Here is a 26,608-nt window from a genome sequence, read left to right as displayed (position 1 = left end):
CATGCCTTTGGTCACTGGATTGTCTGGTCCCGAGTCGTTTATTTACAGACCGCCGCCATATAGCTGGAATATTGCTGAGTGCGGTGTTAAACAACAACTAAACCAATCCAACCACTTTTTCCTGATTTTGGTCAGGGGTCTTTCCCCGAGCATTAACTGAGATAATAATCAAAATATACAATTTAAGCTCAGTGAAGAGTTTTTCAAATGGCATTTAGCATCAGGAAAGTCATGTTTTCATTCTGTTTCAGATGTTCGAAGCTGGGTTTCATCCAAATCCAGAATCAAGACCAGTTTTCAAGGAGATGTTGATGAGGTTGAATGAAATTCATCCTGTCAAGGGTGAACTCATAGACAATCTCGTAAACATGGTAAGTACCGGATAGATTCTACTACAGGATTAGGCAGTATTGTTTGGTCAATTCAATTTACTGATCCACCAAAACATTAGTTCACAAATGTGTAACAATAAAAATTTCTTTCTGTTGAGTTCGTTAAATATTTCAGTAATATAATTGGGCCAAAAGGGGAATAAGTGTTGGTATGTTAACACCCACAATAAGAAGCCTTCGACTTCAAATCTGATCTAGTCAGATAGCTGTCTGAGCAATGCATACTGACTTTTTCAGCTTGAGAAATACTCCAGTAATCTGGAAGCAATCGTAGCTGACAGAACAAAGGAACTGCAGGTGGAGAAAGCCAAAACAGAGCAACTTGTCAGCCAGATGTTGCCGAAGAAGGTTGTAGAGGATCTCAAGCATGGTCGAAAAGTTGATCCAGAGAGCTTTGAATGTGTCACCATTTTCTTCAGGTATCTTATTTTTGTCATAATTTTATATAAATTAATTCTTCAATGTCTCTCTTATTTCCCCAGCTATCAATGCTGGTCATAGGATGTAAAGGAATGGATTATTTCAGATGTTGATCACTGATTTGTCTGGCCCAGTCAGAGTTATGTCACCTGCATTGATCTGGAATATAAACCTGAAGGGTGCTTCTCACTATATATTAGACATGGCTTCTTTTCCCGGAATAACCTCATTTGAGGTTTTTGGTTGGGCAAGTAAGCCCTCGACCATCGGGTGGAGAGAAGTAAGACCTCAAGCGATTCGCGCTCTCAGTCTTACTTCTCCCCACCCTCCGGTCTCGGGTCTTACTTTCCCAACCATAACCTCGGAGTCCTGCTTTATCCTACACATATAAGTGCCACGTAACAACAAACAGGATTCTTGCAAGAGTAATTTGGCCTTGAGAAGGTGAATATGTCAACACCTGTTTGGTTCCTTTGTTGCAATTAAGCCTTAGTTACCTATAATGGCCGTAATGAGCAGTTGAATGGACCGGGTTGATTAGTGACTTGATTAAAAGTGTGTGCCTTGATTGTCTGGTCCAGATTATATCTGTGTAAATAGTACTATCCCATTGGTAGAGTAATGAAACAAACACTTTCACTCACTAGTGTTGGGAATTGGTTGAAATCTCACAATTGATGATTGCTTCATTACCAACGAACAATCATCAACAAAAATTGGTTAGCGTCATTTTTCAAATTTTCATATCCAGGTTGTTATTGGAGATATTAATAACATGATGCAACTTGCTACTTTAAAGTTATGACTAATATATCATGAACATAAACTTTATGGAGTCTCAGAGAAATATTCAGTCATGACTTTTCAGTTAGTGAAGTGAGTTTTCTAAGAATTAAACATGTTTTCATGCCCTGACAGCTTCTAAGATATGATCCATTGTCAAGTATTTCAAACACTAAAACAGTAGTTCCAAAATCGTTTATGTTCGATTATGAGAAAATGTGATCGATTGCTTGGTCGTTTGGTCACTGCGACCAATCTTCGACTATTTCAATTAATCGGAACACCACTATCACTCATGCTCACAAATAGAATTTCATAAGGTTTTTGTGTACTCACTATGCTCATTGCCTTTTTCAGTGACATTGTGGGTTTCACTGCCATTGCAAGGGGCAGTACTCCTCTACAAGTTGTAGACTTGCTGAATGATCTGTACACAACATTTGATGCCATTCTGGACAACTATGATGTATACAAAGTAGAAACAATTGGTGATGCATGTAAGTTGAGGCTATACAGTATTACCATACTTATAAACCATATACCTTCATTTAAAGATATTGACATTAGTAACATGTATTCATTAGCAAGGAAAATAAAGTGTTAAATAACCCAGGTTCAAAGAATATCATTTTTCCCGAGGGTGTGACATTGGTGATTGTGGGTCATCATGCCCCTGATGTGGTCTGATGATCAGAGTTCTGTCTGGTTTCCCTGGTCCAGATTAACATAAATGCCTCTGGGATTTAGCTGGATTATACCTAACTGTGGCGTTGAAACATTCACTGATCTTACTACTCAATTTTATTAAAAACAATTTTGTCGGCTATTTATGTATCTGTGTGTAATTCCACAGACAAGGATGTTTATTGTGTAAGAATTAATGAAGAGTTTTATGTTATTTTGAGTAAGGACACTTGTTTGGCATACGTCATCAAGTAATTTATCAATAACGTTGTGAAAATTCAGGTGAACTACAGCGTGCCTTGATCCTGCAATATGTTGTTTTAATATGCTGTGTAGGATGGAAGTATTTTGTTTCCTTTAGACATGGTTGTGAGTGGCTTGCCAATCAGGAATGGCAATCTCCATGCAGGAGAAATTGCAACAATGAGTCTTGATCTGCTGTCCTCCATGATTGGCTTCAAGATACGACACATGCCTGAGGAAATACTACAGCTCCGTGTGGGGATGCACTCTGGTTTGTAAAATATTCAGCTGATAAATTACAACATTTTTCATAGAGAAATCCAGAATAGAAATTTATTGGTAATCCTGTTTTTAGAAAACCCCAGGAGACTTTGCTATCAGCACATCTCTCGTCCACCTTTTGGTGAAAGTCAGGTCAGAGCGTTCACTTGTTACACCGAAGACAGACAAATTGGCAGAATCATTATTTAGTGTAAATTAAGATTATTTTTAGGCTCTTATCTATTCAAAATTCAGAGTCATTTTTTTGTACATTGAATTTAAACATCAACATTTCATGCTATAAAGTCAATCTAAGCATTAAATTTGGAAATATTCAGTTTTAATTTGGGAACTTTTACTGTCATTTGCTGAAGACTTAGGGCCTCAGAATATCTGCCATGGGGAAGATCTAAATAAATCCTTGGATGTCACATGTGTAGACAAATGCTTCTGTTTTTTTCACTTACATATGATAGTCAGTTACTACTTCCATCATTTGCAGAAGTTTTCAAATTTCACTAACTTTTTTGCATTTTTAAAAACAACAGGGCAGTGACATGAGTATCTTTTTATCTCAGTGCTTCAGATTGTGATTTGTGATCCCTCAACATATACGTGTGTGATATCTTGGAATGGTAGCTTTAGGTTAGCATGATGAGAGCAGTTCTTCTATAACATTTTAAACATAGACAGCATCTTACAATAAGTCATACAACAACAGTATGCTTATACCTGACTACATAAAACACGATGTTTGGTTAATGAATATTTGAAATCCCCAGGTCCTGCTGTGGCTGGTGTTGTTGGTCTCAAGATGCCCAGGTACTGTCTGTTTGGTGACACGGTCAACACAGCATCTAGAATGGAGTCTAGTTCAATGGGTGAGTTTGGTCGAAGAATGATGTTGCAAAAGAGTCAATTTGGTTTTTAGTTATTTGCTTGTGTTGAGTGTGGAATATGGAAAGTTATTCTTAAAACATGAGCAGATTTGTTGCATCATTACTATTATTATGCTCCATATATTTTATTTAATACAAGTTATTTGTTAATCAAATGTTCAAATGTTGTCATGCATAATTCATAACTATAGGATACCATCATCACCTACATAATACTTTCAACTGTGAAACTGAAACCAATTATGTCATTATTAGGGCTGCAACGAATACACTCTGTGGTGAATATGATACGTATCATGAATTTTGGGTAACAAATACGAATGATTATTCACGAATATAATATTGTAGTTAAGTGATTGATGCACTTTATGGAACGTCCATGTTCAAGTAAAACATGCTCCCTTAACAAAATCGTAAATATTCGTTAATATTTGGTTCTGGTGACCATGAATAACGAATTGAATTCATGAAGGGCTACGGTTCGATTCAGCGAATATGTGAGTGAGTCGTAACAGCCTTAGTCATTATCCTCACCAAACATCAGACAACTTTATACTGTTAGCATTTGACATGAATGGTTGGGTGCAATGAGGTTTGCCATCACACTCAGGATCAGAGCATGTGTGGTCTCTGTGTCTGCTCATACTAGTTTAGACTGATGCTGAAATGATGATGCCAGTCACACCAAGCCACAGTTCAACAGAGTCACTCCCCTCAAACACAGTGTTGAGACAATGAGCATTATATCTCTTGATATGAGGCACCCAGGATTTAAACAACCAACTTTCCACTCTACGGGGAGAGAGTTATTATCCAACAGACCATGGAGGCAATGTGACATGAATGAAATATGAATATTGTCAGATATGTAAACTATAGCTTCTTTCAATAAGATTTTCAAATTTTGTACTCCGTTTAATGCTGCTTTGAGCAATATTGTTCAGAAAAAAATTCAGACACACCCATGTACAGTGAGACCCCAGATACCCGGACCCCAGATATCCGGAAACCTCGCCTTCCGGTCAATTTTCATAAAAACAAAACAACCTCTTACGTTATAAAAGTGACAGTCTATAACGGACATGCGGTTTCCGTTCCTGGACGGTAAGTTTTACAAACCAACCAGTTAAATCAACTCAAAATTGACTCACTTATCCGCACGAAGCTTTGATCTTTCGCTGACCGTGTGAAGTGAAGCGCAAGTGTCCCACGTGTTTTGACACAAGACAAGGTCTGCTAAGCAGGGTATTAGTGGTGATTAGTAGACCTGTCTGACACAGAGTGATTTGTAATTGGCAAATCAAACTGACCATGCTGTTTTGGAAGTGATTTTAAACAAGAAATGTATGCTCGCTACCGTTCAAACACCTACTATATTATTGTGCATGTTTGAACTTGATTGCCGGGAAACGTGTTCACAGCTGATTGCTATTTCCGGCTCAAATACACACGGCAATCTTAATCCCTGCAAATAATACAATGCCCAGCAAAAACAACTTAGTACTTAAGATGTAAATAAACTTGTCTAGTGATGTTTAATTGCAAATTTGACGTCTTTACTGACAAAGTTGTCTTCTGTTTGTTCACGCGAGGTGATATGATGTTGTTTTCTTACCCCTGGACAAAAGTTTGACGAAAGCGTAACTCATGAAGATAAGCCCACCCCCTTCTACACACTGCTTTTTTATCCTCAACATTCGGCCTGGATGACAGAAATCCAGATATCCGGATATTCAGTTATCCGGACGATTTACGTAAAAACAAATGTGCCCGGATACCGGGGGTCTCACTGTAAACCAGTGGTTACCATATTCACAACCTGTTTGGTATGATGACAACCAAACAATGCATGTAACCAAGTCAGACCTCTCAATCTCCCATCGACTTACTTGTTGAGGTCTGTCAACCCAAGCATGGATATGCTTATCATATCCAGCTTGTCCAATGCTCATTGCAGACTCATGGATTATGTAAATTAACTCAAGTCAGGCAGAAGACAACTGGTCCCAAAATATTTCGAGCTGTGGATGTGTCAAATGAAGAAATCAATATGTCAGTTTTGACATTGTATGTTATTTTCCAGCCTTGAGGATCCACATGAGTTCGAAGACCGCAGATATTCTCATGGTACTTGGTAGCTACATATTGGACTGTAGAGGAGAGCGAGAAGTCAAGGTACCCTCATGCATAATTTGATCTGATTAGCCTTTTTGGTTCTGTTTTTATTGGGTCCTTGGGATCCAAACTTAAGCAGGCACCAACAAATTATTACTCCAACCAAATATGATTAAAAGACAGGTGATACTATAAACACAGGTCAAACTTTGTAGACCATGTAAGGTGACTGAGAAAGTTTTCAGTGTCAAAAAAATGATGAGTGACAGAAAATATATGAGATGACAGACTGTATCCTCCTCTTAACTTGGAACACTAATCTAAAAGTTTTCAGTTTCATAGTTGGGTTGATGCAGATTCAGGTTTCAACAGTCTTAAAGTGTCTTGGATTTGCAGTGCAGCCTTAAATTTGAATCCTCTTTAATAAACCTATGATCAAACAATAATTTAATAGGTTTTTGAGCATGCAATAAAATTATATAATAGTACTACAGTCCAGCACCGTTGTGTCGAACTCTGATAACTCGATATCTCGGTTGTCTCGATATAATATCTCTGTCCCGGCAAAATCCTTCATAATTTATCATTATTCAAGCTCTTTTAACTCGATACGGATGTCTCCATATTTCGGATATCTCGATATAATTTCATGGTCCCAACAAGCAAAATTACTCTTTTAACTCGATATTTGCAAAGAAATCCCTCTGAATTCAGGTTGTTTACACACGGTGAGGCATGAACCAAAGGGATGTTGTTTAAACACGTTGAGGTGTGACTTGTTTGGGATCGCGGTAGTGTAAACTAATTAGGATTTAATTAAGTTGAAGGTGTCACTTGTTTGTTATTTAATTGGATTAATTAAGAAGGATTTAATCCGTAAGTACTCACTGTTACAACTAAACACTACTGATTGTGGATGATAGTTTTGAATCAAAACATACTATTTTTTCTTGGGCCCATGAATATCGAGACAACGGTGCTCGACTGTATTATTTTATTTGGGCACTTATAACTAATTTGTAGTGGATAGATGACGGCGCCTAAGTAATAGAGTTATCAACACCCCCATCATCATCATTATTGTTATTATTATTATGTTTTATAGATTGAATAATGATATGCAGCAGAGGTCGGGTGGTCCTGGCACAGTTATTATTATTATTTTTATGATGATTATTCCCTCTTACAGGGCAAGGGAGTGATGACTACCTACTGGCTCATGGGCAAGGAAGGATACACTAAGCCTCTCCCTGACCAGTCAATGGCTGCTTCACTGTCGAAACACGAGTTCAAATAAACTGATAAAGAGTCGGATGTTGCTGAAGACATTCTATCTCATGTGCCAGAGTTCTCTGTGTGTGATCCCGATGGCGTCATGATTTCCATGAAGATTTGTTCCCTTATATATTGTTATGTTGACCAATGTGTCAATGGTTTCGTGAATTCCTTGTGAATTCTGTGTCTAAGCAATGACTGTGATGGTGTAAAGGATATTGTTGAATTTCTTGTTGAAGGTTGTTGACATTGTGGTCTGTTGAAGTGGTTCTCATGAAATGTGTATGTCACTTCTTTTTTCTTCTGACTTTCTGGAAACGCAAGAAGTTACTTCAACGAACAATTGCACCATTACATTTCTTAGCAACTCATAATCTCGTACTGTCTCAAGAAAGTTGAAATTGTGTGGGTGACAAGCATACATATATTAATTCTTGGATGTTATTTTTTCAACAAATGTTTGGTACTTTGCACTGGAATTTGTATTATGTAGGTTTCTAGTTACATCATTCTGTCTTTCACCTGATGCAACAGGAGATCTCAAATGTTACAAAAGTGAAAGATGTCAAAATATCAATTCAACTTGCACAGAAGTTATGTTTGTAAATCAGACAAAGATTCTGATTCTCTTGTATTTGCACCTAATGTTACATTCTAACCATCATGAACTTGGTGATATTTCAGAAGATTTAGTTTTTCACATTGAAGAAGAGGCATTTTCATTAATATCTTCATCATTACAGAATGAACCTTTAGCCACAAGCTCTTTGTTTCTGTGAAGTAAATCTTTGAAAGTTGATGCTTGGATAAAGTAGCTGTGGGCGATATGCTACGGTTCTTGTCCAAAAGTTTGAAACTACATTGTTGTAAACATAGCTTAAGATCTAGTCTGACAGTCTGATGAGGTACGATCTACAGAACGTAATCACAAAATGCTACTTCTCACTTGTAGACAAAAGATTTTTGCATGTTCAGTTGAATAACATTTTAGGTAATGAAAATACTGGGATGACAAATTTTGAAAGCAAGAATCTCATTTTGTCATTTCTGCAATTATTTCGATCAGACTCTCAGCCGTGATATAGTTACTTCCTATGATGAACATGTTGTTTATTTTAAAAATACTGGCCCACGAAGGATGTCTTTTCAAATATTTTTTACGTGAACATACATAAACTGCAGAGTTTTGGGGCCAAGTATTCAATTTGAGACAGATTACTTATAACTTTTATAATATCTATGAACTATTGACCATGAGGGATGTAATCTCTCTCAGAATGAATATTTTCCCTATTTTCATGAGTGCCTTTATTTATCAAGTATTTATTGTGAAGAAACTGTTCCTGTTTATTGCATGAGTTATTTTTGTTATGGAAATCTATGGTGGGGTTGTAACCAAGAACTGCTCACTGTTAAGATGTCAAGCTAAAATTAAATATTTAAAATTTGTCCTTGTTTCATTTGTATTTGCTTGAGGAATGTTGAACATCCTTTCTGAAACAGGCTTGTAGTCTTCAGTGTGATACTTTAATGTACAGTATATTGATGAAGTACACACTCTCTGAATCAAATGATGAATATTTTCATTGTTGCTTGATGAGATGAGTGAATGAGTGAGTTTACTTTTTCACTTCACTCTGTAATATTCCAGCTATATAGCGGCGATCTGTAAATAATCTAGTCTGGACCAGACAATCCAGTGATCAACAGCATGAGCATCGATCTACACAACTGGGATACGATGACATGTGTCAACAAAGTCAGCAAGCCTGACCACCTGATCCCATTAGTCGACAAGCATGGGTTACTGAAGATCAATTCTAACCTGGATCTACATGGGTGTTGATGAGATGAACAAAAAGACACCAAATGTACCATTTAACATAAACTGTCGTTTCTTCCTCATATTTATAGCCTTTTAGTCATTCGGTAAAAAGTTTCGTTATGATTCTAAAATCACATTTTCCTGATTATGATAGTATCTCTCCTAGAACATAATATGTCCTATACTATAGTACATTATTCACACTTTTCTTTAAAAAAGCAACACAAGATAGTCCAAATATATATATATAGGAAAATATGAATTTATTTTATGAAACAAATCCATAAAAATATATAATAGTACTGGGTATTTGCAATAAATGCTTATATACCAAATGGCATACACATCTGGAGTTGATGTTGGCAGGTGTGCCAGGGTGTAGGACTGAAATCAGTTTGATTATTTCACTACCATATGTTGCTCAACCCAGTTTGTCAAAGATCCTGATGTAATAAGTTATATGTACACTTAAATATTACAGTGATGGGTTGCAATGTCATCTTCTTGTCTTCTTCCATGGAACAGGTGTGGAGAATACAGGAGCAGTTTCTATTGTCTGAAAATTAGAAATATTATATACTTTTAATAACATGACAACCTAGCTATTTTTGTAGATTAACATGATTCTTAAAACGCCACCGTTATGTGTAGATGCAACCTTGCAGACTTGGAAAGATTATAATCGTCAATGTAAATACCTTATTCAAAACATCAAAAGGTTATTTTGTACTTAGTCCTATCAATTTAAGAGACTGAAATGCTTCACTGCTGATATGGAGACTTGTTGTCAGTTATGGCAATTTTCTGCTAATCCGTAGATTTCTGCTGATTTTATTTCAAATTGATCAATTCCATGAATTGTCAAAATTCCCCTGAACCCACCATTTGATGACACAATATTAAGTTTTCAGCTGGAAATAGATTTTCCTGTTGCCCTCCCTGTGTTATGAAGAAGCTCCAATATATGGCCTCTTACAGTTCCTCCAAAATCACACAATCCCCAAAGCATGCCATCCTTTCAGTCAAAGCTGGTATATATGTTTCAAAGGAAATAACTATACAGTATAGACTTTACATTGTAAGATTCTATTACTTTAGGTGGGTTTGACCAGAATAAAATTTGGAAAAAGTATACAAAATGACATGAAATTGTCCCAGAAAAAATCTATTCCAATCTATTAGGCCAGTCTATCTGCTCCTGGATCTGATATGTTTAGTGCATTACAGAGTTTATCCCTCTCATTGCCATGTGCACAACTTGCTTCATCTTACAAGTACCTTGTCAAGCCCAAAATACTCTTAAAAAACAACTAAAAGTGAATGGAAGAATGAGAGGATGTTGCTCAGCATCACAGTACGCATTGTTCCAGCTTTATCATGGTTACCTGAACTTGATGGAAGCAAACTGGTTACATAAAGTATAAACAACATTCTGTGCATGAATTCCATATAATGGATTTTCATGGAGAAGCATGTGCAATGTGAATGACACCCCAACCCCTACCCCTCCAAAAAAATAATATGTACATCAACCCCACACCCCCTTAAAATCATCATTATGCCTCCTAGCCATTAATTATGAATGGTCCCTAACTCATATGAAACTTGATAATACTTCTTCATTGAAAAGCAGCATCTGTCATGGATAACAACAGCATCCACAACTAAACCATCAAGTTAATAGAACAAAAAGAAATGCTATGCTGAAGTAGAGATGCATGGATTACGGTGTTAACTGATGACTTGAGTGCCATTGTTGCCTGATGGCATGGACTCCTGCTTGTAACATCAATCACTGGACCAGACTACATTACTTACAGGTGTCTATCTACAGCTAGAAAAGTTGGTGACGATAACATAACTATCACTTGTGGATGGGCAAATGTCATTTTCATTCAGAAATTGTTATTCTTGCTTCTCTTGGCTTAAAATTGGATTCAACGAACACTGGAGGCATGAGAATGTAGCATTTATATATACAGTGGACTCTGTCAATACCGGCCTCTCTTAACACCGGCACTCTGTCTACATCGGCACAAAGTTTCAGTCCCGGCAGAAATGCACGTTATTATCATTTAGAAACTTCTGTAAACATCGGCATCTGTCTATTCAGGATATCGGCATTGTTTTTCAGTCCCAACGAACAAGTTGTTATGAAAACGAATCTGTAAAAACCGGCACATGAAAGACGGCGTAACCCTTTGATGCAATTAGGTCCAAATGATGTAACAACACAATTCGCTGTGACTCCCGAGATTATTCAGAAACGGAAACTGTTAATCAGTATCTTGTTAATCAGTGAGTGGTACGTAACACTTACCCAGAGTAATTAATACATGTAGTGGGCAGCTTGACTGTATAAACAAGCAAGTGTTTACATTTTGTTGATTAGCGGGTATTGACTCGAGATTATTCAGAAGCGGGAAGTGTCAATCAGTTTCTTGTTAATTAGTGAGTGGCACGCGTGTCACTTACATAGAGGCTTAATCGTTTGATGGCGTGTATCGTTCGAGCGCTCTGAACATCAACAATATCACTGTACTCTTGCCGAAAGTATTTTCACATTTGTAAGAAGCGATTTTATTGGATAAAGATTGGTTTCTAACGACGCTTTTTCACTACACTCTGCTTATAAGGGTCGTGATTGGTCAAAATCAGACACGTGACCTAAGCAGCCAATCATATTATGGAAATGGATACCGTTCTCGTAAACCAAAACTTTTAGATTAAGACGAAAGTTTTGGGGTAAAATAATGCTATTCTGAACATATTAAGAAAGACATCGCTACCTATACGTAAATTATGGAACTTATTGGACATAGCGTGCTAGGTTATGGCCTATGACAAAAATGCTTCATGCATATATTTTCACATTAAGCATCGTGTGAAAGCCGAGATGTAACTTGTCAGTGACTTGACTTACATTGCATGATCGCACAAAAGTATGGAAATAGTAATTTTATATGTACGTTTGACAACTTTTATGAATGTTATTGTTGATTTCAATTTATTTAATGATTTCCTCGATGTTTGAAACATCGTTACTTTGCTCTTTGACAATGCTATTGTAGACCCGCTGCCGAAGCATAAACAAGAATCGTTGTTTGCAATAACATTGTGAAAAATAGTTTATAATTTTAATTCTGCCGATAATATATGATCAGTTGAAATTCAATAAGAGATTTCAGACATTTTTATTTGATTTAAACAACATGAATGTGCATTCAGTCACTGCCTTGTTTCTTATTCAAACATTTTGTTAATGCTAAAGTGACAGTACGACAGCGAACTTCCGAGTGCGCAGGCGTCATAAGCGAACCTAGCTAAACCGGCACTCTGTCAAAACCGGCATTTTTACTTGGTCCCGACTGATGCCGGTATTGACAGAGTACACTGTACTTGAAAATGACTCAATAACTTCCTAAATCAATAGCTTTGTCAATCAGGTCTCAAGCAACTTTTCAACAAATTTAACCTGGCTTTGTCACAACATACTTTTCACAAGAGTCTGGAGTATATTTTATTATGCACATAGCAGTAACCCACCATTAATAGTCTAGTCAAAAGCCAAGTTTTCACAAATGAACATGCTTTAAGAGTTTTTCCAGACAGAATTCATGGGTAACACTTACATTATCAGGCCACAACCACTGCAGAATCCACAAGACTGCTACATTCAGGACAGCAGCAATGACAAACAGCTTCCCTGACAGTGGGCCACACTGGTAGTACCTGGAGTGAAACAGCCCTAAATCAACATTATCACACTAGAAGTTGGGTTATTTATTACAGCAAACTCATCCTGCGGACACACAAATGTACACACTTCGGGAATCAATGCCATTCCTTCATAAGCAAAAACAAGGCTACCCAACCAACAATATTTGAAGTCTGGGACTTGCTAAAATGCAAATATGCACAACTAATTGGTCAGCTGAAAGAGCTATTTTATTGATTGAAAATGTTAAAGACTGACTGAGTTTAGTTTTACGCCGCTTTTCGCAATATTCCAGCAATATCACGGCGGGGGACACCAGAAATGGGCTTAACACATTGTGCCCATGTGGGGAATCGAACCCGGGTCTTCGGCGTGACGAGCCAACGCTTTAACCACTAGGCTACCCCACCGTCCCGAAAATTTTAAAGAGGTTGGATACCTTTGTTTGTGCGCACACTGTATGCGGCGGGATGTGACAGTAGGAGTAAGCGTATCTGCTAGTTTTATGTATCCCTTTATCTATCTTCTAATCATTTTGGTTATTGAACACTAACAACGAAAGGCCACACAAGCATTTTAACTGAGGTAAACCTGGGTAAGAGTTATCTCCCCTTATAAAATTTAATTTGGGTATGCCGTTTTAATTAGAGATAATGTAATACCCTCTGGTAACATATTTTTGTTTGTTTTTGAATACTAATCTAGTGTGAATTTACTATATAAAAATTCATTTGATAAAAAATCTTGTTTTTATAAAAATCTTTTGTTCATTGATGAATCAATATTTTTTAAATTCCTGTTTTTTTAGAAGTTAATTCATGAGTCAAATCCTACATACTGCCTTGAAAAATTATTTTCCTACTTTATTTCATATCAATACTGAAATATATTTATAAAAAAAACTTATATTGGATAAGAAAAGTAAACGAGAACCTTTATTGACATAGACGGTGCCACAAAGGGGTGCCACTTGTCAAACAAATGCTGTGGTGACTTGCTATTTTTATAACATAATTAAATTCGCGACACATTTTTCTACAAAATGACACCAAATTTAGCAATTTCTTGATATTTTGTATCCAATCTCCTTAATCATTTATTCAAGACATGAAATATTGATATTTTGACTAATAGTGTCTATATGACCAGAAGAGATATAACTAGAAAAGGCACGGGTTGTTAACCTCAAAAGACGATCAGGAAGGTCTCGTGTTGGTTTCTGGCTAACTGCATTGTAAACAACCTCTGTTCTCTTTGCAACATTGCGCCATGTGTAAAGGTCCTTTATCCTCTTGTGTGCTTCATAAGGGGACACAACTCTGCCAAGTTGTTTGTCCCTGATTGCTTTTTCAAGTTCCTCGACCAGACCTGAAAAGCCAAGTTAAGAAGTAGGTAAAGTATCTCAGACAGACTGTTTCAGGGTATATTTTTAAACCTCGAAAACAGAGAGATTGGATCATTTGCATAATTATCTTTAGTGATAGACATTGATCGTTGTTTGATGGAACAGTTAGTAATATTCCTGTTTTATCACAGCAGCCCCAAACAAAGTCTGGTCCAGGCAAACCAATGGTTGACAATATGAAGGTATTTTCACAAAGTTAGTTCTGTTTTATGCCGCTTTTGCAATATTCCAGCAATATCACAGCAGGGGACACAAGAAATGGGCTTCACACATTGTACCCATGCGGGGAATCAAACCCAGGTCTTCGTCATGACAGGCAAATGCTTTAACCACTAGCAAGCCACACCGCCCCATTTTCATAAAGAGAAACTGAATATAGTTACTCTAAATCTAAGTATAAGGGTTAGAAAAGTATACAATCATTTTGTGACAGTCAGTCCCACACTCTCGTCCAAAGCTGCAGTACGGCCATAGTTGATTTAACTGCTGATACAAGTGAGGGGCTGATTCTACTATCAGTTTCAAAGAATTCAGCACTGACCTTTGACATTGGGTTCAGCCAGGTAGATGAGATCAGGGGGCAACACCTCCCCAACACCCCCGACTCTTGTACTTACAACTTGGAGCCTACAACACAGCAATAAATGGAATACTGAATTTCTCAATACTGAAAAAGCCAGTGTATGAGAGTTTGTAGACACTATTCAACAAGGTGGAATATTCACTTCAGCATTTCCTTTTGCACATCTTTCTTTTGAGAAATTCTTTAAACATGTAAAACATTTTCAAATTATACATTTTGAACAAAAGTATTATGAATTAAACAGGAAAAAACAAATTCAAGTCTCAGGCTTATCCTTCCAGTCAAATCAGAGAAATGAAAAGTTATTAGACTGGCGGACAGAAGCTATAGACACATACAATTAGAGACTCACCCACAACATGCTGCCTCCACTATAGCAATACAGAAAGCTTCGGTCAGGGAAGTATTCAGCAATATATCCCCCTGAACAAGAACCTAAACAAAACATCATTTGTTATCTCTGATCGTTAATATGTCACTGAATTTAAGACTGGAAACCTTGTCCTGGATACATATCAAGGTTTATGATATATTTAAGTATCTTTAATAATTTATCATGACTGAAGGAAAACTAGACAAGTTAGCTGAAATTACTGCATCTACACCATCAAAATTGTTTTAAATGAGAAAACAGTTGCAGCTTACATCCCGAACTTGGTCGTGTTTGAGTGATCCGAGAAGAAAGACGCGGTCGTGAAGCTCATACTGCTCTCTCACTTCTTCCAGGACAACACGCTTTGGTCCGTCTCCCCCTGAAATATTCAACAAACAATCAGAATGCATTACTATTGAAATATTTAACATATGATCAGAACACAATTTCCCCTAAAATATTTGTCACATGATCAGAATGCAGATCGCCATGAAACATTTTTAACTGGTGATCAGAATGTGGTTCCCCATGAAACATTTAACATATATGATCAGACTGTAATTCCCCTGAAACATTTAACACATGACCCGAATGCAGTTCAAACTTAGACACTGACAATAGGATCAGAATGCAGTTCCCCTTGAAACATTCAAGTATGATGAGAGTGAAAAGAGATAAAAGATAGCAGGCTTGAAACATTAAACACATGACATGATTAAAGGTTCCCTTAGGTAAATAACCACAGTCACACACATACATGACAATATGAAGCAGTTCCCTCAGTTCACAGACAGATGGACAGACAAACAGACGGACAGACAGGCAGATGGATGGAGGCAGATGGAAGGACAGACAGATAGATGGACGGACAGGCAGACAGATGGACAGCCGGACAGACAAGACGGACAGGCAGACAGATGGACGGACAGGCAGACAGATGGACCGACAGGCAGACAGACAGATGGACGGACAGGCAGACAGATGGACCGACAGGCAGACAGGCAGATGGATGGACATGCAACTGCCTAATCTTATATGGATAAATGTGGACTGACTGTTCAGTGTAACTAATACAAAAGGTTAAAACTATAACAATCAACTCTGACCAATGATAAACTGCACATTGGGATGCCTGGCAGTGATCTGGGGGATGATGTCCACGAGGAAGTCCATGCCTTTCCTGTACACCAGCCGACTGACCACCACCACCGTGACTGCAACACAAAACACTGTACATAACAACCTACTGGCAAACAAGGATAAGTTGAGCACCCACCTGACAATTGACCCATATTAGCATGTATGAGTGCTGCCCACTGGCGAAGGGGCCCCAGGTTGTCCGCGATCAAGTGTAGTGCAACTTGCAGTCTTATGAGCAAGGCGTGTGCAGCTACGCGCCGAATCAATTTCATCGTCATGCAATGCATGTGCACTAGCCTACGGCGTCTGCTCTACCTTTCACAAACCAAATGGGTTTGCTCATTGCTGTGCACCGCCTACTTCTCGTAAACGTGTTCTCTGCGCCGGTCCAACTTATCCTTGTTTACCAGTACACACTGGTATGGTGTGCTGATTTCAGACAGGCTCAAATAACAATAGAAATCTAAACAGTCTAGCTGTTCAATAATGTATTTATTTCATTTGACACAAAGCTGATTTTGTGGGGACAAAATAATTGTGTATGATATATGTTATATTATGGAAACATGTACAAATACTGAAATCACACTAGACTTTGAAAGGGGGCACATATTGACCAGTTGTGTAAGCCACCTAATTGGCTGTGAAGACTTTCATCCCTTGTCCTGATTATATTGTCTGCACCATATCAACAAAAATGTAAACGTGTTAGACCTGCATTACTGTGCGGTCTCCTCCCATATCAACCGGAAATGCAACCCATGCTTGTAAAAACAGGCCACTCAAGGCAGTGAGTGGATCAAGTTACTATGCCCTTTTCACCAAATTATTGTCAAACAAGAATTTGCGTTTCCTTGATCTCTATAACCATAAAATCCAAGGTCAGGTACATGTCTATGAAATGTGCAACCACTGGTAACTATGGTAACAGAGTACTTACTTTTATCCGGAGTCCTCTTGGCTGGATCAGGCAGAAACAGGTATGAAACAAGTTCTGGGTTGATAGCATCAACACTGTGTTCTCTTTACTAGGGGTATGACAATGTACATCAACACAAGTTCTGGGTTGATCCAAGCTCTCAACACTGTGTTCTCTTTACTGAAACAAGGGCACACAAAATACAGAAAATGTATATCACCACAAGATCAGAAAGTACATCACCACAAGGTCAGAGCATGTGCTTCACAGGGAGAACTGATTCAGACAAGCATATTTCTTCCAAAATGGCGTATTGTCAGTGAAATCTGTCTAAGCAAGGCAGTTTATACCGAGTCAATGTCAGGGAGATAATAACTAGTTTAGGTGAAGCAACCACTGGTGATTTGTTTGTGCACCAATTCATATCATTAGGCTACGATGATACACAGTCAGGGTACACTGATAATAATAATTAGGGGTAAATTGTGATGGTGACTATTAAGGGGGAAACAGCTACTTCAATAGCGATAGTCTACTGCAACATACTATTGTGATAGTGATAGTATATTGCAACCAATTACTGTATAGTATTTTTCTCCTTGAATTGTCTCATTTGAAATCATTTCCCAAATGAATGTATAGTTTATATGAAATAAAAACAAGTTGCAGTAATTTCAGTCTCTTTTAATAACTTGAACCCAGATCACGTAAACAGTTCATACACAAACTGAATGAAGCTGCAAGTCTGCACCCAAACATCCTGTATGTTGTAAGATGATAAACAGTTTACATTATTTACTGAGTGCTGTCACATACCAGCAACTCCTATACCTACCTGGTATTAGAGACACATATCACATGGTTGCAATCAGCTAGAGAAAACTTGAGCACTTTGTTTGTGAGAATTGAGCTGGCATCTGCGAATCCAAACAGCGAGTGGTCAGTGAACACAGTCTTGAGCCCCAGTGTACGTGCATGGAGCATGGCTTCATGAGCCAAGGTGGAGAATGCCTGCAACAGCAATACATAAGATATCTTAGAGACACAGGCATCGACATTTTGTGTTCATTATTCTGTCATGATATTGTTTTATGTTGGCTGTGTTTCTTCTGACTCAAAAAGTGAAACTAATCTTATATATTTATTTATTTGTTTATTTATTTATTTGTAATCTTATTCATTTAGTTTCTATTCATGGTACAAAATGAGTTGTGTGAGTTTTGAAAAGTATTAACCTTATATCATTGATATTTATTTCTGAAATGTCAAATATGTCAAACTAGACAACAACTTTAATTTTTCTTTTTTTCTAATTCCATGTGTCCAACAATCTTCTTTTACATAAAAATACAAGAAAAGGAAGTCTAATTTCAGACTAGTTTTAGTCTCTAATTTCAGATTAGTTTTAGTTTGGGAAACAACCAATTTCCTTTGAAAGAAGCTTAAAGAATATGATGAGTCAATCACTACAATCCCTAACAAATAATGGTCAAAGGGGAGATAATTCACAGACCTGTGGCTGAACCATGATTTTAAATCTCAGTCCCTCTATCATTCGTCACCACTCGCCCCTTTCCGTAACCTCCAAGAAGACTCGTCCCCCTCTCGATGCTTGTTATAAATGCTAACAGATAATAGTTTTGATAAGAACGACAAACCAATCAGAACGCACGTAATGGTTGCCGTGCTTTGATATAAATAATCCTGACTTCTTAAATTGTTTATGGCATTATGTTATTGTCTAAAATATCATGAAAAATATAAATCGTCATATTGAAAGTATAAAGAACTTAACTAACAGGATTTTTCTGCCTATTATGAATTTTTTTATAAGAATCACAGTGAGAGATTAAAATACATGCACGTGCGTTTCTTGACATAACGGCTCTCATGGGTCCAACTGAGGGTATTTCTGACGATCTTGCGGGCTTGCTATGGAAATTGTACGTGTGCTTCCAACAATTTTAGGAAATGTAATTATAAATCGCTATGAGTTTCAAAACAATATACTTGACGATATCTGCATGTAGTTAATCAACTTTAATCTTTAACATTGGGAATATATTTCACATCTCTGGAAATATTATAGTCTGACTTTTTTGAGGGGTCATTCATATATTTTTCAGCGAATTCATCTAAAATTCCACTTGGGGTATGATGGCAAGTATCACGAATGTTCAGTCTGAGAAATATTTTAAAGTAATTTTTGAGTTTCTGCTTTGGGATTTAATGTAGCTTTTATAAATTTTATTTACATATTTAATAAAACAAATCTCATATGTGAAACATAAGGTGAACATCTGGTAATATTTACGTCAGAATGTCAGTAACAAATAAGTTTTTCACCTTCTTTTAGTTGAATCAAAAAGGTTTAATTATTTAAAAACATAAACGGCAATACAATGTATGATTACTTCAGTGATATTAAGTACCATTGGAATCAAACAAGAATAGAGTTATCGTTCCTGTTTAAAGTACAGTCAAATCCTGATGAGTCGAATCGCTGGGGACCAAGTAATAAATTCGACTTATCGATGTATTCGTGACATAGGTATGTCTATGAGGGTAGAAAAAATGATGATCCAGTCCTCATTCCTCCGCCTAAGCATTTGTTTATCTAATGATTTCCCTATCACTAATAGGGGCACCTTATCAGTTCCAGTCTGATTAGCACAGTCAGTGATTTCCGTAAAATCACTAATCTGCCTTTTGAACTCACCCGTCAATGGCGGAAAGGTGTAAGCTGAGCTGGTTTGTTAATTGGATCAGTTTGCTACACCAATCAACTTCTCATTGACTGACTTCGGCTTATGTATACAAGATTGCTGTTGTTTGAATCTCATGGGACCAAATTTCCTTCTCGAGTCATCGTGTGTATTTATGATACGAATTCGTGTAACCGGTATTCATATGATGACAACTATAACAGGGAATGGTCGGGACCGACAGGTACTTCGAGTTATGCATAATATTCGAGACACCGGCATTCCACTCATCGGGATTTGACTGTAGTTCTCATGTTCATGTGCCAATATGGAATCCTTCCAGAGGGGCACGAGTCGCTATTCGGCTTGTCCCGGAATAACACAAGTTGGTCACGAATGGTGCGAGTTTCAAAACAATAATATTATATCTATATGTAACTAATCAACTTTAATCTTTAACACTGGGCATATATTTCACATCTCTGGGAATATTTGAGTCTGAAATTGTTCGGTCATTCATTTTTTTTCATCGAATTCATTTAAAATTCCACCAGGGGTATGACAGCAAGGTTACACGAATGTTCAGTTTGACGTGAGGTGAAGTGAAATTGGGTTTAATGTCGTGCCTGAGAATATTTCGCTCATATGACGACGTGCATGCGTGTGTATGTGTATGTGCAGCTGCTTGTACTAGCCCAGACTTGAGCTGGTTTTATAGTGCTAGCCCACTGAGATACCATGCCGCAGTGAAGCATGAATACCCCACTCAGACACATTACAGACCGAGGAGACCAGTCCTTGTTGTACTATAACCAGGATATTTAGAATTGAAAACTTAAAATACATTTGGTAAATATTTAAGGAAAATTTGAAGTTCAGTTAAGAAGTGTCATTGTGCTTGGAAAGTGCATTGACCAGAGTAACCAAATTCATATCGATTCATTTCCCTTGCATACAACAAATCTAATAAGGGAGATGAGTGGAACATGTGGATCGGGTGACTCATATACCATTTAGGAAATTACTGGTAATTAAGATACTAAGAATCAGAAAAGGGACACACGTAATGATTCGATTAAGCATCTTCTGGCGCCTGCCAGTCTGAAGTTTTATTCGGTTGAATGCTTCACGAATGATTTAAGCTCACTAACGAAGTAATTTATAATGGAAGAATTTGATGGTACCGATTAAGTCTTGGAAGAGAGGAAATAATAGTAATCAGTGGTGCAGCTGGAATATGAGTAATTTTTATATGGGGTAGGACATTATTTCAGGGGGAGGAGCCAAAATTGTTATGAAGACTGTTTTGTTAGTTGACTGGGAAAGAGTGCACAATTCTGGGCCCCACCATTGATTTGAGAGGTTCTCTTTGTATATTGAGAGAATGGCTCAGATGAACTTGTAACATTGGGAGTTGTACAAGAATCCAACAAGTTCTTCCATGAGGTTTGTGAATCTGTGTTGTATGTAGACCAGGAAAACTAGGCAATATCTGAGGACCTTTGTGTGAGAATTCTTTCCAAAATACATGGACTTGAACAACATACCAGACTTATCTTTGACTATCCATCTTAGTTACATCATCCCCGGAACAAGAGTGGATAGACAGATTGCCTAGGGAGAAGGGTATAACACGCGGACACCCTCAGGTAACAGTACCCATTAATGCCGAGCGCCAGGCAGGGACCAACAAGTACAATATTTTAACATCTTTTGGTATGACCACTACACCACGGAAGCGGTCTCAGTTTGAGAAATATTTTATAGTCATTTTTGAGTATCTGCTTTGGGATTTAATGAAGCTGATTTTTTAAATATATTTCTTCGCATATTCAATAAAACAATTGCCATTTGTGATGATTAAATTGTAAATATAAGGTGAACAGCTGGTAATAAATACATTAGAATATGTCTGTAACAAATATGTTTTTCTCCTTCTTTTAGTTGTATCAAAGAGGTTTAATTCTTTAAAATGAATAAGTAAAATCAAAACCAGCAATACAATGTACGAGTGCTTTGGTGATATAAAGAAACATTGGAATGAAACAGATAGAGTTATCGTTCTTGTTTAAAGTAGTTCTGATGTTCAGACGCCAAAATGAAATCCTTCCAGAGAGGCACGAGTCACTATTCGGCTTGTCCCGGAATAATATGAGTGGGTCACGAATGTCCCTCTATGTATTTCACTAGTTTTACACAAAAGAGTTAAATTTTCACAGGTCCAATTAAGTTGCATTGTATGCTTGACACACCCAACAATACACTTAAGAGCATAAGTCAGACAACAAGCCCGACAATGTCTAGTAAACTGAAATGTTCAGAAAATCTGCCTTACAACAAATATAAACAGAAGTCAAAACCGCATAAATATTTGAAAAAGAAATGAACTGTAAAATGTTTCACATCGAAATTTTGTATTGAGTAATATTGACAGTTAACTGTTAAAATATTTTACATAACATGGGACATAACTGAAATATTCTCAAAACAGTTCAAAGGGAGATAACTCTGAAAATTTGTAATATGATATTTCAATATCTCAAAAGTGCGATTGATGTATACAGGGAATGAGATAACAAGCTTGGCATAGTCAAAATGAAGCATTCAACATTCAAATCAGTGTGGTCCATCAAAATACTCACAAATATTATGGAAATGAAACTGAACCGCAATTTTCATTAATTTTCAGAATTTTCTTATACCCTAAGATGAGCAGATACAAAACAAACAAAAAAACACCAGAAATAAACAAGAGCTAGAGTAACAATCACTTGACAATGCCGCCTTGGCATTCAAACCTGACAGATTTCATTGTATAGTGACATCAGGGGCGTGGCTAGCATTATGTAAAATAGCCCGGACTTACACATGATTTTGAAATGAAAGCTGGACAAGTCCTCAATACTATCAAATATAAAGCTTTGCAACCTATTGGGTTTACACGGAAAAATTGGCTTGCTACGCGCCTGGATACTTACAGAATGTCCATGAACTATTGAAATCTTTTCTCTTATAAATATATTCCTCAGCAGGGGGAAGGTGGTGTAGATTGTTGGCAGTATGCACTGGTTGTAGAAAGGGGGGAACGGCAAGTAGTACACCTGGAATTACAATGAAGAATCACAGTCAGGAATGTGCATGAATCCAATTCACAGATTCTAATCTTCAGGAGTGTACTGCTATATCAGACTATTAATGTGCTGTAATTGTTTGCCACATAACCCAACCTCTGCGTTGGTTAGCAAGCATTATGACAACTTCAGATTTGCCTTAATGCCTTTCTGTTTGAGTAGTTACAAGGGTGAAAATAGTTGCCTTTGAAATTGTCAGCAATAATTTATTCATTTCCATGACACTCATTAACATAGTTACTAAGATTAAAAGTTGATTTTACTACCAACACACTAACAGGATCTGGTGGTTAGGCTTGCTGACTTGGTTGACACATTTCATCGGTTCCTAATTGCTCAGATCGATGCTCATGCTGTTGATCACTGGATTGTCTGGTCCAGACTTGAATATTTACAGACCGCCGCCATATAGCTTGAATATTGCTGAGTGTGGCGTAAAACTAAACTCACTCACTACTACCAACACAACATTGTTGTAATAGTGTGAGCTACTACTGCAATATAATTGCAATGTGAAAATGGCATCAGAATCATCCCTACTAATCTTAAAACATGTGATTATAACATGTTATTTGATCCATATCTCACGAGCTTACACATACGGTAATAAGAGCAAGAATAGATATGACATCCATAAACATGAGTATTTATGTCAAAGAGAAAAAGGACTAACCAGGATATAAATAAATGCAAAACTTGATTGTACCATTGTTATAATTGTGTGATAACAACTTTAGATCTTATAAAATATATGTGTAAAATAAATGCTCTACAGTGAAATATTGTATACAGTAAACTGATACTTGATCCCTGACAAGCCCAAATACTGCACATTAGACATGCCAATTGAAGTGAGAAAAGTCAAGTCTGAGCAACATTCTCAGTCAGCAGCAAATCAACATGATTAGAGGTGACAACTCAACCTTGTTAAACTTGCTTCACATTCATTTTACATGTAATTGGACAAAGTGGTCAACTAATAAGTCAAAGATGACATTTTTAAAAGAAAATGCAAATACCGAGCAATATATAACTAACATAAAGTCACAGACATAACATAACCATGACAGCACAGCATAGCATAACCATGATAACTGATTTCTCAGGCCCCTGTTTTTAGTTATACTGTTAGTTTTACTGCAAGATTATGAACTAAAAATGTTAAAGTAAGGACACATACCAGTGACCTTTTATATCAACCGATCATTGAAAGATGGTGTTGAAATAATCATTGATGCTCCATGAATTGAATATCTTATCCTCCAGCTTACCTTTAAACCACTTGCAAGATACCGGACACCTCGTCTGTTGCCATAGAGATGGGTGATGACAATAACTTTGTGTCCACGTTCCAGAAGGCAGTGAGACAGCTGGTATATGTGACTCTCCACTCCTCCCATGTTGGGGTAGAAGAAGTCAGACACCATGCTGAAATGATTTCAAAGTCATCCTAGATGATTGACTTTGTTCCTCCCCTACATTGATTACATTGAAAATTAAGCAAACATTTGTCAACCATCAAGACAATGTAGACATTTTCCATGTTCACTATGGTTGAGTTACATATGTTTAATTTGGGATTACTCTATCTCAGTTAAGTACAGATTCTAGTACAGGAGTCCATACTGCTATGAACCCACACCCTCAGAGTCAGGCACCTAATCTGTACTTTACTGAGAAAGTGTAATCCCAAATATAACATATTTACATTTGACCACTTTCTAAACGGCACTGTGTATTCATGGTTGAGTTGTCTGACATACTTTTGACACAGTAATTGCTGTATGAGTGTAGCATTCACTGAGTTGGGGACTTATGTTAATGTCATGATACTAATCAATCTGTAAATTTTAATATGTACAGTTCACGTCAAAGAAAACTGAGATTATAACAATTTCACAAGGACTGCTAATTTTAGTTTGTCATTACTTTAGTTTCTTATCTGTTGTTCAACTTAAACATTACCAGCAAGTGGCCAGGACAAACAAAACCAGTATGTTATGTCTGTCGTCTTGTGATGAGTGTATTCCTTGTACAAGTTTGTGACATATGATTGTAACAATATTTCAAAATGATTTAATGATCAATAATATGACATAATGGATTGGAATCTTGAGTGTCAGTTTTCAATTTCTGTCATTGGGACCCTTCACAATTTATGTGTGTGTGTGTGTGTGTGTGTGTGTGTGTGTGTGTGTGTGTGTGTGTGTGTGTGTGTGTGTTCACATTGTACATGCATCTCCAGAAAATCATGATCACCCCACCTAGTCATAAATTATGAATGGTCCCTCATTCGTTGCTGATTTCCTTAGTGGACCGTAAGAAAATGTCTGTTTTTCTCAGCTGTTTGTCAGCTGTCTGTTCGGCAGGGAATAAATGCATAATTAGTTGGAAAGATTTACTCATTGTTTAAGATACAGAAAGTGTGTTACCATATGTTGTGCTTCATTATTTCTCAGAAGAAACGAAACAGGTTTACGCTGAAAGTCCTCTTCCACTCCAGAACCTGCGAAGCAGACAACTTCAGTATCAAAGGAATTGTTGGGTTTACAGTCATTGGTGAGCAGGCCGCGGAAAGTACGAAACAGTTTTCAAGTTGAGTAGAGCTCCAAGAATCGAGTTAAAGCAATTTTCCGTGTATGCAATGATTCTGTATATAAGAAACACAACATTAAACACATGTTGATGTTGTCAAAATCATAACCCGGAAACGAATGGTTTATGTACTTCCAAAAATGAAGAGCTCTAAAACACGGACAATGTCACCCATCGGAACCAGGAAATACCAATAACCATATGTTACCAGCACATTATGGCAAACGGGCCAAGTCAAACGTACACGCTGTTCCCACCTTTTAAAAATCATTAAAAAAAAGCCAGGGCTTACACATGATTGTTGCTAAAAATACTATCTGAATGCAAAGCTTTGCAAACTATCGGGCTAACACGAACAAATTCGCTTGCTGCGCGCCTGAATGTGCAGAACAAATAATATGAAAGGTTATATTTATGTATGAAATGCAAAGAAAAGAACTATGTATTTACCTGCAATATCTATAGTAGTAGTAGTAGTAGTAGTAGTAGTAGTAGTAGTAGTAGTAGCAGTAGTAGTAGTAGTAGTATCTGGCATATTCTACTCGGCCCTCGGAGGGGTAGCAAATCAGGACAGAACATGTTCTGTACAGCTAAATACTTAGTCCTGCATTGTGGTATATTGTATCAAAATTATTCCGCTGTGATATATCTGAAATATAGAAGTGTGGCTATATACACCAACCCAAACAAACAAACTAATCATGGTTTTTTCGTCAGTAACCATATTTACTTTCGTCTTAAAACAGAAATATACACGAATGATATACGTAAAAGTCGTTTTACGATATTTAGTGATTTCAAATTAATCTTACGCGCTTTCGAAGTTACCAGAAACTGTAAGCAGATTTAATAAAGCAAGTATCAGAAAATATAAATCAGAAGGCCGAGCAATACACAGAGAACAACTTCTCAGCTCTGAGACTTGTGTGAAATTATCAGAATACAAAACCGATCACGTTACAAACACACTGTGAGATGGTGAACAATTTCTTTTTTAAAAGGTTATCAGACGAAAAAGCGATTATATGGCTAAAACATACGCTTATAATATTGTGTAAACATATGCTTTCATATTTCAGTTACATGCGGTAATATTTTGCTGTTTATAAACAAATTTTAAACACTCTTCTAAATTTAATTTG

General features: G+C 37.1%; 2 protein-coding genes across 2 annotated transcripts in view; one reads left to right on the top strand and one right to left on the bottom strand.

Moving 5' to 3' along the window:
* Window positions 1-8,519, top strand: part of LOC124265901 — an 83,540-nt gene extending 75,021 nt beyond the window's left edge. Inside the window, exons 30-36 of the mRNA XM_046700754.1 lie at window positions 252-371; window positions 630-811; window positions 1,953-2,092; window positions 2,641-2,793; window positions 3,566-3,664; window positions 5,766-5,857; window positions 6,987-8,519. Of these exons, the coding sequence (XP_046556710.1) occupies window positions 252-371; window positions 630-811; window positions 1,953-2,092; window positions 2,641-2,793; window positions 3,566-3,664; window positions 5,766-5,857; window positions 6,987-7,094 (894 nt within the window). The 3' untranslated portion in view covers window positions 7,095-8,519. The remainder of the gene's footprint in view (window positions 1-251; window positions 372-629; window positions 812-1,952; window positions 2,093-2,640; window positions 2,794-3,565; window positions 3,665-5,765; window positions 5,858-6,986) is intronic.
* A 624-nt stretch (window positions 8,520-9,143) lies between these two features.
* LOC124265882 (phosphatidylinositol N-acetylglucosaminyltransferase subunit A-like) lies at window positions 9,144-25,588 on the bottom strand. The gene is made up of 13 exons (XM_046700733.1): window positions 25,304-25,588; window positions 24,143-24,299; window positions 22,719-22,841; window positions 17,871-18,046; window positions 17,165-17,215; window positions 17,057-17,130; window positions 16,083-16,190; window positions 15,249-15,355; window positions 14,956-15,038; window positions 14,562-14,647; window positions 13,800-13,983; window positions 12,530-12,629; window positions 9,144-9,453 (listed from the first exon to the last, which is right to left on the bottom strand). The coding sequence occupies exons 1-13, from the start codon at window positions 25,318-25,320 to the stop codon at window positions 9,394-9,396; spliced, it is 1,326 nt and encodes a 441-aa protein (XP_046556689.1). The 5' UTR covers window positions 25,321-25,588; the 3' UTR covers window positions 9,144-9,393.
* Between the last annotated feature and the right edge of the window lie 1,020 nt (window positions 25,589-26,608).

Source organism: Haliotis rubra, unplaced genomic scaffold (genome assembly GCF_003918875.1).
Source record: "Haliotis rubra isolate DU_JTF1 unplaced genomic scaffold, ASM391887v1 Scf122, whole genome shotgun sequence".
Classification (NCBI taxonomy): domain Eukaryota; kingdom Metazoa; phylum Mollusca; class Gastropoda; order Lepetellida; family Haliotidae; genus Haliotis; species Haliotis rubra.
This window is presented reverse-complemented; position numbering and strand designations above follow the sequence as displayed.